The sequence below is a fragment of the Helianthus annuus genome, chromosome 9 (assembly GCF_002127325.2).
Source record: "Helianthus annuus cultivar XRQ/B chromosome 9, HanXRQr2.0-SUNRISE, whole genome shotgun sequence".
NCBI lineage: Eukaryota > Viridiplantae > Streptophyta > Magnoliopsida > Asterales > Asteraceae > Helianthus > Helianthus annuus.
In genome coordinates, this window is record NC_035441.2 from 764,130 (window position 1) to 776,868 (window position 12,739).

Below are 12,739 nucleotides of genomic sequence, written 5' to 3' on the forward strand. Positions count from 1 at the left end.
TAAAGCTTCAATGGTCTAGAAATGGAATTAACGATTTTGAGTCCAGTGATCAGATTTCTAAGCAACATTCCATGACAGGTTGCGTTGTAAACAGCAATGTATTCTGCCATCATTGTGGAAGTTGTAGTTAACTGTTGTTTATGACTCTTCCATGAGATAGGTCCGCCTGCTAACATAAAGATGTAGCCCGAAGTGGATTTCTTGTCATCTTTGCACTTGGCAAAGTCAGAATCAGAATAACCTACCACTTCTAAGTGATCACTTCTTCTATAAGTCAGTTTATAGTCTTTCGTCCCTTGCAGATATCTGAGGACCTTCTTAGCTGCTTTCCAGTGATCTAGACCAGGATTAGTCTGATAACGGCCTAGCATTCCAGCAATATAAGCGATATCTGGGCGAGTATAGACTTGAGCATACATCAGGCTCCCGACTACTGACGCGTAAGGTATCTGGCTCATTTGCTCCTTTTCAACCTCTGTTGTCGGACACTAGAATGAACCGAAAACATCTCCCTTAACTACTGGAGCGACGGAGGGTTTGCACTGTTGCATGTTGTAACGTGTAAGGACACGATCTATGTAAGTCTTTTGAGACAATCCTAAGATTCCTTTGTGTCTATCTCGGTGAATTTCGATGCCAATGACGTAAGAAGCATCTCCGAGATCCTTCATGTCGAAGTTATGCGAGAGTAACCGCTTCGACTCATGCAACATGTCTAAACTATTACTTGCCAACAGAATATCATCTACATAAAGGACAAGTATAGTGAAGTTACTCCCACTCATCTTGAGGTAGGTGCATTGATCCACTTGATTCTTCATAAAACCTTGCCTCTTCATGACTTCATCAAACTTGAGGTACCATTGACGTGATGCTTGTTTTAACCCATAAATGGATTTCTTCAACTTACAGACTAGATGCTCCTGACCTTCAGGTTTAAAGCCTTCAGGTTGTTTCATGTAAACATCTTCGTCTAAGTCTCCGTTAAGGAAAGCAGTTTTGACGTCCATCTGATGTAGCTCTAAATCAAAATGAGCTACTAGGGCCATAACGATCCTTAATGAATCTTTACGAGAGACAGGTGAAAACGTCTCTTGATAATCAATTCCCTCTTTCTGAGTGTAGCCCTTTGCAACCAATCTCGCTTTGTAGCGTTCAACGTTCCCATTCGGATCCAGTTTTGTTTTGAACACCCATTTACAACCTACAGGTTTGACACCGTTGGGTAATTCTACCAAATCCCAAACGTCATTTTTCTTCATGGATTCAAGCTCATCAATCATTGCTTTGTTCCATTCAGAAGACTGATCACTGCTAATGGCTTCATTATAAGAGATAGGATCATTGAGCTTTCCAGCATCCATTTCAGTCAGGTAGGTAACATAATCATCCCAATTAGTAGGCCGTTTCTGCCTAGATGACCTCCTGAGCTGATTTTCGGGTTCAGAGTTGTCTTGGTTTTGAGCGTTTGATGTGCCTTCGTTATGAGGTATAATGGGTTCTGGTTGTAGAGATGGAATTTGTCACACCCCAACCAATGGCGGAAACATCGGGATGAGACGAAGTGTGAAGATTGCTCGAGACATCATAACGCTAATAATTGTGACAAGTATTTAAATAATCATTTCATTTCATTTCTAAAGAATCAAGTACAAGGTTTTGAAACAAAGTACAACAACATGAATAATAAAATGATACAATACGAATACAATTCTTTCTAAGTGGGTATCTAAGCATCCTACTAGATTCCATGCATCGTCAACATCCACCTGTAACATGTTAAAATAAAGTTCAATGCAAAAGCAAAGGCGAGTATACAAGTTTGATACATACATAGCAAAAGATAAGTTTTGAACAATTCCCCATAGCAAGCATGTGATTCAAGATAAGCCTTTAAATATGGTATGTGTCTAACATATCAAACCAAGGAAACGCAATATGCTCATGACATAACCGAGATAAAGGGGCGGGTCGTTAATCCTATAGCGCTACATATGTCACGGTTTGGCTCGTACGAAGTTAATGATAAATTCAACACATAAGATAAATCCAAGTTTAAAGCATCAAGTCATCACGTATACAAGCATGTTATAGGAATGTTCATGTGTTTAAGCAAAATGTTCATGTGTAAGTTTGCTGATAGATAAACATGTTACACCCCAAAAGTGGTAAAAGTAAAAAGGGGGAATACGAGTATACTCACAAAGTTTGCATATGCTTTCCAATTATCCAATTATTGACGAGTTGATGAGGTTGGAAGATTGAATGTGTAGGGTTAAAGTTCAAGTATGCTTAGAGTCGAGATTCGGTATTCAAAACAACATAAAAAGTAAGATATGTGAATAACATGTGAAAATAATCATCTTCAACACTTAACACTTGTATGACACTTGGTAACCACAAGGGTTATGATAATGTTTTCATGAGTTGAACACCCATAAGATTCACAACAAGGTTTAGGTCTTAGGTGATGTTCTACTACTTTAACATATAAACATGAGTTCAACATCAAAAGTTCGAATGAGTGTATATATATATCTAGGTTAAGTACTACATATTATTTAGTCCAATAATTCAAGTAGGAGGTAGAAGATTAGAATCTTCATTTAGGCACCTCGTGTTATCATAGATGTCATGTATGGGTAAGGAAGGACATGCTTCCATTTAGGAACCCCTTGAATGTTCACCACTTCACTTGGTGTAACAACAACCAAGGAGGGTCACGAACTAGGATTTGCACAATAACATAAACAACCTAACTATAGAGAAATCATCAAATCACGTGAGGATTGTATGTAGGACAACCCAAGTTGTTCCCTAATCACTCATGTATCAAAGGTTATGTTTGACATGATTTGTGGGTTGAAACCCTAGACAAAACACCAAGTTTATGAGGTTTAATCCTCTGATTTTAAATGTCTCAACCTTGTTTTTAAGCTTAACCAACCATGGGATAAGTTGTAAGCATTAGGACTTAGGTATGAGATGTGTTGAACACAAGTTACATAGGTATAAACAAGTTTTTGATGAACATAAAAACAAACAGAAAGTTTATGGATGATTTCGGGGCATTTCTAGGTCTGATTTCTCCAAGGAGAAGTCTAGGAATCGAACCCCATGATTATCCAAGTAAGTAGGAAAAAGAATCAAGTGATTTCGTTAAGAAATGAGTGAGTTATGCTCATTTTCGTGAAGGGGTGTCAATCTGCTCGAACCTTTGCTTTCAGCTACGGTTTGGAGGATGTTTTGAGAGTTTTTAGTGTTGCAAAAGTGGTAGAGAGGCTGGTTATAAGTGGTATTTATAGGGGGAAGGATTAGGGTTTCAATGGATTGGGCTTTGGAAGTGTTTAGAAGGGGTTACACCTTGAAACTAGCCCACAAAACCCAACTATATGGGGCTGAATTTTGCTGAATTGGGGCTGCCATATTTCTTTATTTTTTTATTTTTTTAAAACATTATAATGAGTAATTTTGTTAGTTAAGTTGTGTAATAATATGCAACAATGTTTCCCTTAACTTGTAACAAGGTGAAATATGAAATAAAACATGATTTAACTAGGTAAAAAGTGTAATGTACAAGTATGTAACATGTCTGTAAGTGACAAGTATATGTCACATATTAGATGATTAACCGTTGTATAAATAAGCATATTATTAGGGGTTTTTAGGTATCAACAATTTAAGGACAAGCATGGACATGCATCGTGAATAAGTATCGTATAAGTATGAATTACAAATAAGGATTTGATGTACAATGAATTCGAACGTATGAACATGTATGAATATGTAGATGGTGAATTTAAAGAAATACGAATTTTATTTATGATCCAAGTCTCGGATTTTACAGCGAGAAGACGACTATAATAATACAAGATTTCCAAAAATAGCATTACAAGGCGAGCTTTCTAATTATGGAAAGTACGTAGAAGCAGGGCGTTACAGTCTCCCCTATTTATTCAAGAGGAAGACTTGAAAGAGTTTTGGCAAAAGGTGAGTATTAAGAATTGAGTCTTGAAAATTTTGAAACGTAAAAAGTATGAAATTTTGAAGGATGACAAGATAGGTTTGCAAAGGAGTTCGTTTGTCTAAAATGATTTGAGGTACCAAACATAATTGGAAAAGTATAGTTGTGTATATGGAATTGAACGATTGACTCTTAATAAACGAATGCAAGTATAAGAATGGCATATGTATTGGATAGACAAAAGTAGCGTGCTAAGAATGAAGTCTCGTCATGGATAATCGGATATAGCGCGTTTGTGAGTTGTTTAAAGTTTGAATTAGGTCTAAAAGGTCTGTAAAACACTGATTTTCTCATGGCACGTCTTACGAAAGTTTGGTAACATGATGAAAACACTTATGTATAGGAAGTACCAGCGGCGTATCCACCATGTTTTGACCACATTACGTCCGTTTTGTGTTCGGTGTCATGTTACGTTCCGTGTCTTACCATACACTGTAGTACACTCTATGGTTTTTCATGAGCCAATCACTATAATCCCGTGTGCACCCGCGATTATCTTGATCGTCGCATGATCCGCATAGCTTGTACTAGTTGTGTATGAATCGGGGTATACATAAAAGTTTAGAATGTGTACGTACAAGAATATGGTATATAAGCAAGTCCATGTTTAAGTATGTGTGGGACCCACGCAAGCGAATCCCTCAGGTTACGCTTGCGTATAGGTACGAATGTATGAATCATGAGTATAAGCAAAATTATGAGCATAAGTATAAGTTTAAGTATGAACATACACGTAAGTATGGGTATCAAACGTACGCGTAGTATGAGTATACGTGTAAGCATGAAACGTATAAATATAATTAAAATCATAAAACGCATGAGTACAAGTATGAATACGATTACAAGTATAAGCATAAAATGTGTTGTTATGAATATGAGTGAGAGGGTGAGTACAAATACTATTGATTACGTATATAGTATTAATTGAAACATAACAAAGTTACGTATGTAAGAGTGCTCAAAAGGTTGAGTATGTAGATACGAACGATATAAGTGAAATTGTTGCGATGAAGCGACAAAACGTGTATGATGACATGCATGTATAGTTGTTTAAACGAAACGTTGAGTTTATTGAATCAAATTTAGATTGGGCTTGGTTTAAAAAGGTAGAATATAGTTTGCATATGTAAGAGGATATAAAGTACTTATTGGTCATGCATATCGTATTTTGTAATGAATGGAAATGCTACCTTTGTTTTAAAAGAGTTTACGAAATCCGAAGATGGTCGGTCCCCATGGAGTCTTCTTGCCCACGTGTTTTGAAAAATAGGTGTAGGAAAAGGTAAGTTTGTTTCATCAAAACAAGAAATTTTGGAGTTTTTTGTGAATACGTTGATCCTTGGAAAAGGGATTTATCAAAGGTCTCAGTGTTCATTTTAAAGGGTTTCGACAAATGGTTCGTTGATGTTGGAAATATTCTTTGGTAAAACGATCTCATAATATCTATAAGATCCTATAGGTAATTGAGAAAGGTTGGTTTGGTTTCAATTAAGAATGGAAGTCTCTAGTATGACGATATAATGTGAGCAAGTTTTAGTGATTAAGTCGAATACGAAGTTCATGGGCAAGAGTTTCATTGGGCCGTCTAAATTGATAGGTAGCATTTCGTAAGGTTTTGAAGTTTGCGTAATAAAATGTTTCCAGACATGATTAAGAATCTCGTGTATATGAGTTGAGTACGTTTTGACAAATCAATGTATTCTGAAATCGGTATGAGTGGGTATTTTGAATAATGATAAACAATTTGGGTATAAAATATGATCGAGTTTGCATAATAAGATATTTTGAAGAGACGTTTTGGTAACGATCACCTAGGTAAGGGAATCACCCCTAACTCGTTGGTGAGGTCGTTTTTAAGAAAAGGGGAGTGGAGTTAATCGTCAAGGTAAGGAAATCACTCCAATCTGAATGATACCTCTCCACTAGTTGTTACAAGGAATATGAATTTAAATTATATGAAAATCATGCATATATAAATGTATCGAAAAGGTTCGATATGTTGTGCGTGTGAAAAGAGAAATCAAGGTACACTCGAGGTTGAAAGATTGCATCGTATAAAATGAACAATAGAAACACATGTTTGACCAAAGTTTGGAGTGTTCCAAACGGAACTTTGACTAACCAAAGTGGTCGAAAAGTCTTTTGAATTTGAGGAGCATGCTTTGGCCTAATAGGTAAAATACTCTCGCCGACAAGTCGGTTAACGGTATTTACCCTTCCAGTTACTACATGTCCCAAATCAATCGAAATTTCGAGACTTGGCGGGATTTAACAAAAATATCAAGGAGTGGAACTAGTCGCCAAGGTGCGGGTTTCACCCCTAACTTGACGATTTCGTATCCTAAGTGTGGTTGGTACTCGTCGGGTCAAAATTTAATTTCAACACTTTGACGAGGGTCCACTAGAGTTTGAAATTCGAATTTCTTCATCAAGGTGAGGATTTCACTCCTAACTTGGTGGTGAATTCCGTGTAAAAAGAAAAGTAGAAGGATTGAGAGTCATTCACCAAATTGTGGGTTTCACGCCTATTTTGGGTGAACTCGTCTCGTTTGTGTAATATGTGTGTTGTCGGATTTAGAATAGTCGAGTAAAATGCGTGAGGAAAAGTGTATATTAAAGATTAAACAAACAAGTATAACATGTCAAGAATATCACAATAAAAGTGAAATGATGAAACGAATATTAATGCATAAAAAGTATGTCAAGAACACACATAAAGGATAAGACGATGAAACAGGTATTAACACATAATAAAAATAAGTATAGCATGTTAAGTGTTAACGCATAAGTGACACATATGCTTACAAGATCAAGAGAATAAATAAAAGTAAATAAGATAGCATGCAAGTAGTTTTAAGTAAAAGGTACGAATAAGGCTCTAGAACTATAGACTAGGTTAAAGCATTCCTACTTTTCCAAATTCCCTATAGTTATGGCTCTGTTACCAATCTGTCACACCCCAACCAATGGCGGAAACATCGGGATGAGACAAAGTGTGAAGATTGCTCGAGACATCATAACGCTAATAATTGTGACAAGTATTTAAATAATCATTTCATTTCATGTAACACCTCGAATTTTTGTGTCCAATGATTTGTTAACACGTGTCATTAGATTACACGTGGTATCCGTAATAAATAAAGGACTAATTTTGACAAACCTTGAAAGTATATAAATTCGAGGGTTATAAATGTCAACAAGGGTAATATACTGTATAGTAACCCTAAATAAACGCTTGTACCTTCAAACGAATAAATCGTAAACCGTACGGAAGCGAAACGCGGAAGAAAGTGAGAAATTACGAGCTACAGGGGTTAACTGTGTCAACATGTTTAATTATACCTCTGAGTGACCCTTTAACGTTTCCAAAGCTTCGTAACCATATTACACGCTCACTATAATATACTGTATAAATTCCGCAAAGTTCCGTTTTAAAACGAAAGAGTTATACTCGAATTCGTATGAGAAGGGTTAAAAGCGTAAACAATGAAAGTTAAGGCTTTCTGATTAATTAATAAGTAAACCGGGGACTTAATAACGCGGATAAATATCACGAGGTCCTTCGTTGTAATTAACCGAGGGCCAAACCGCAAAGTTACCCCTTCAGAACCGAAAGGTCAGGCAAATCATTACGAAAGATTTCGTTATTAATGGCCAGATTCTGATAATCATGACAAAAGATTTTAAAAATCTGAAATCTTAACCTCACGCGGCCCGCGTGAAGGTTAAGCATAAGTTGAGGCGGGTCGCGAGCCTCCTCTATTTCGCGTCTGATTTTTTGACTTTAGGCGACCCGCGTTAAAATGGCATGGGACTCCCATGCGGGCCGCGTAAAGTGCCCAGATGCAGAATTGTTGTAACTACTTGGCCTTTGGACCATTTGAACGATCAAACCTCAATCAATGGGGCATGGGCACCCTACAATTGACCCATATCACTCAGGGGACACCTACCCATCATCATGATCAGTAGTAGCATGTTGTGTAATGATTTTAGGCCTTGTTCTTGGCTATAAATAGCACCATTGTGCTCACAACATTCATCACATTCAAAACTCACTCACTTGATCATTCCAAGAGCTCTAAAGCATTCCCCTGTGTTCTTAAGTCTTCTCTTGAGCTTCTGTAAGTAATTCAACCTTTGTGGTTCCACATTTGCTTAGTTTTAGCCTATAAACGCAACCGTCGTAACTAACGGTTGTCATTACAATATCTTGCAAATGGTTCAGTCTTATGACGAATCAAAAGTAGTTTTAAGTTGGTATTTATGTGGGTAATAAACCTCTAAAAGGGTTCCCCCTGATCACCACTCTAACTATGTCAAATATCGAGTCAAACGTGCGGTTAAAAAGTCAACAGAAAGCTATTTTGGCGATTTATGCATAATCTGTAAAGTATATGTTATGGAACCTGTTTTGACACTCATAAAAGATGATATTAAGTATATAAACTTGTTTGCGCTCGTTTGAATCGATCATTTGCTATATTGAACCGGTTCGGAGCCGAATGTCGCAAAAGTTTGACTTTTGCTTTGACTTCAGTTCTAACCCGTTTTAGTGAGGTATAGATATGCCTTAGGACTCTCTTAGGACCAGGTCACATGTTGGTATAAACCTCTGTGATCGGTTCATGAGTTATCCAAGTCTTTTGCGCATTTCCGTCATTTGCCTAAAAGTTGACCGTAACGGCCTTTTGAAAATAAAACGAGTATTTCGGACACGTGAACGGACCAGAACCTTGCTTAGTAAATTATAAGCATGTTCGTAAAGTTTCACGTCAGTCCGAGGTCTAGAATGGGAGATATGCTAATTAGCGCATTTAAAAGAAACTTTTGTAATTAACGGCGCAATTAGCATAACGCCCATCTAAGCTAAGATTTCGTCACCAAAACTTTTACCCACTGTATTAAAATAATATTTTGGGAATTTTAAAGATTTTTTAATAATTTTTTTTACCTCGCTCATAACCTGCGGTTATGGCTACGGTTCGGTAATTACCGAATACGCCCTTTTTGGCCAAAACATGAGTTCTACAAGGTATTTTGACCCGATTCTAGTTGCCACTAGTTTTAAATAATAAATGAGGTATTCTAAACTTTATAAGCTGTTCGGGAAACTCAGATTTCCAGTAGAACTCGAAAAGCCTTTGTAAAGTCTTTAAAATGACCGATAAACCCCTACGGGGCGATATTTTAACTTGAACTCGTTACGGGCATTACGGGAGGTATCCTACTGATACCACAACCTATTTAAGGCATATTGACTTAGGAAATAAGCGTAGGACTCACATGTTACACCGTTTCGCCTATTGCGCGCACGGTTCGGCTTATGAAACTAGTTTTCATAATTTAGCCGATACGGGTCAAATAATATTATTTCAACCCCAAAATCCAGAATGTGAACCATAAACCCATATTAAACAAGTCTTTAAACTTGTTGGGTCGGAATCTCATTCCATTCTCGGTTTTCGCCTTTCGCGCGATTAAACCTTAATTATATTCCGGAACCAACTGGTCTAGGCTACGGCCACTATAAAGACCCGTTAGGATTCTAAGAGGTTAATTAAAACCTTCGTTCCAGATTAGGAGCCCCGGTAAAAGATATCGGCGATTTAATCTAACTAAGGACTTATACTTGCAAAGGTAAATACTTTTGACTTATTTCCCCTATATGGGCTTGGGTTACGGTATATTAAATACCGCTTGATTGAGCATTATATGATTCCATCGCTTAGGTGGTTAATTGATTTAATATGATCGGCTCATTTAAACAGTTTTGTTTCTTATAAGCCTTTGGGGGGTTATTGATCGTTGTCCCGGATATCCTTGGCATCATTTTACGAAATGGCCACGACCATCGACATCCCGGTGTAGGCGTACACCCGGTATATATTGTCGACATATAAATTTTAAAAGACGTAGCCGTTGGTTTTTATACTACGGTTTTACGCAATGTGGTGCGTCAATTAATCTTTAACCCGGCACGACCCGGGCTACTAAACGCATAAAAGAACATGTAAAACGTTCACAAGATCATTATGAATTTTCCCAAGTTATAAAAGAGTTTGTGCCTTGTGCATTCAAATCAATTTTAATAAACATTTTCAAATGAGTCAGTTGAACGTATTTACCAGTGTAAACTGACGTATTTTCCCCAAAAAGATTAAATGCAGGTACTAAACGCAATGGGCCGGTATTAGCTTCCTTAGCATCATAGATAGTCTCGCAAACTTGATGCGATATCTGTATGGACAATATTTTACTACTTTCGATCCACTGTGGATTCTCAACTTCTGTAATACATTAATATAATCATCAGAGGTTGAAATATGTATTTATCTTTAAAGCTTCCGCTGTGCAATATATAATTGTGTGGTTTAACTATATTGTTGCCAACATCGTCACGGTAATCCCCCACCGGGCCCACCGGTGAGACACGTGGAAATCGGGGTGTGACAGGTTGGTATCAGAGCCAACACTGAGTGAATTAAACACTAGCCTTTTGTGTTTAATCTCAGCTACACAATTGCACATACTTGAGTCTAGACAATAACTTAAGACAAATTCGGATTAATACTCCTTTTGTCTTTTCTTTCTTATATGATTTTTAATAAGTTTTGAAGCAGGAAAATGCCACCTGTTATATTTCGCGGACGAGGAAGGGGTAGACGAGGCCGAGGAGAGATCGTTACCCGTAACGATCACGAAGCCGGACCGTCAGGTACACGACCTCCCTCAATAACAAGGAGCGAGGAACCCCAGCGAAGAAGAGACCTGTACGAGCCAGCGAGACACTCAACCTCGCACAGTTCAATACCATCCTACCGACACTCGTTCGGGCCAGACTCGGAGAACGACCCGAACAACCCGCAGCCTTCCTACATTCCGCTACAACGCTCGGTATCTACCCGTGCATTTGGGGATCTTACCCCGTACTTCATAGGTCAGTTCAACCCGGCTGACTATATACAGGAACCTTCAGGATTCGTTCCACTTGGTCCTCAAGACCACTTTTCGGAAGACCCCATGGAAGAAGACGAGGATCCTACCGAGCCAGCGCGTGGTACGCCCACGCATCCGATCAAAATCTCTGATGGATCATCATACCATGGTCCACAATACCAAGGCCCTGACAGCTTTATGGCCTTGTTCGACCAGCATGAGTGGTATTACACACCATCTCAGCATGAGTCGTCGCAGCAGCAGCAACATCAGCGAGATCCTTCTGAGGACCCGCACTTTGAGGCAGTGACACCACCGCCTCCCCCAGCTACTCAGCCGGTAATACCCGATCCGCCAAGGCGGAGAAGATCAAACGCAAGAATGTCTACTCGTGGAGGGGATTTCCACTTTAGCACCCCACGACATTCAAGTGGTAGTCATTACCCATCCTTACCGGAGGAAGGGCCTTCAAGCCCAGCTCACGAGGCGAACTCAGCACCGGTTGCACGTAATTCGCCGCCATTTGGGGACGACCGCCCGCTACCTCCATATGCAACAAATTATAATCCATTTGAGCCAACATCGCGCGCGCACTACAACTACAACTACGAGCGCGACCCCTACGTGGTAGCGGCCAGGTATGACGCCCGCTACCCAGATAGAGCTCAAGGACCTCCAAGAGCGCCAGATTACTCAGCTCATGGGTATCCCGCGCCACCAAGACCTCCAGCTCCTCAAGCACAACCACGATTTTCTCCTCCCGAGCAAGAGGAGATACTCCAGCGATTAGATCGCGTGGAGAGAGAGTTTGAGGAAGAAAAGAAGAGCCACCGAGGCTTCCTGAAGGGCTTGGCAAGCCTATTGAAGGGCAAGAAGAAAAAGCGAGACCACTAGCCCTAACGATTGTACTAGTGTAATTTCTCATTATAAATAAGTCCCTGCGTGGACATTATCGTATTTCAGTCCTTACATGGACTTATCATATTTTAATCCTACAAGGACATAAGTCGTGAACTAGTCCCTGTATGGACCTATCTGCTATTTTTACCTTATTAAGGGTAAGTACTGTATAAGACCCGTTTAGGGCAACGTGTGATAATGGTTATAATTTATGGAATGTACTTTATGAGTTTTGCTTTTATATACGAAATAATTCAAAACCATTCCTTTTACATTGATCTGCCTAAATAAAGAATCTTAGAAGGTGAAACCTAGCCTGGTGTCTTTTAAGATCCGGTCATGATGGTACGACCTAACTAAAAGGTTCATATTCACTGTTAACCTCTGCGAGCATGTTGACATCCATGGCAGATGTGATTCGTTAAAATCGCCCACGTCATTCCTATACAATAATCCTTAAAGGATTTCTAAAACCCAATTAAATGATATATAAATCATGGGTTGAATCATCAATAAAGATGATCACTTATTAAAACATCCATTAGTGATGTAGTGCCTACGGGCCAACTATATTGAAACATCCATTAGTGATGTAGTGCCTACGGGCCAATCATATTAAAACATCCGTTAGTGATGTCGTGCCTACGGGCCAACCTTATTAAAACACCCATTAGTGGTGTAGTGCCTATGGGCCATAATAATAGTCTTATAAAGACAAAAGACAGTGGTGGTCTATGACCCCCTGTCAGAAAAGGAGGTAATGGAACTACGGTTCAAACCTCTACGCCGTTGATTTTGTAATCTTGGCTACTATTATAAAACATCTTCACACTTAGGCTTTTTGCCGCCAATACTATTATTATAGTTGAGATAGGA

The 12,739-nt window shown here is 38.7% G+C and overlaps 1 protein-coding gene across 1 annotated transcript; it reads left to right on the plus strand.

The window, feature by feature from the left end:
* The first annotated feature begins 11,047 nt into the window (after positions 1-11,047).
* Positions 11,048-11,857, plus strand: LOC110880346 (leucine-rich repeat extensin-like protein 5). The gene has a single exon (XM_022128940.1). It carries the CDS (start codon positions 11,048-11,050, stop codon positions 11,855-11,857), a length of 810 nt encoding a protein of 269 aa, XP_021984632.1.
* Positions 11,858-12,739: the final 882 nt, after the last annotated feature.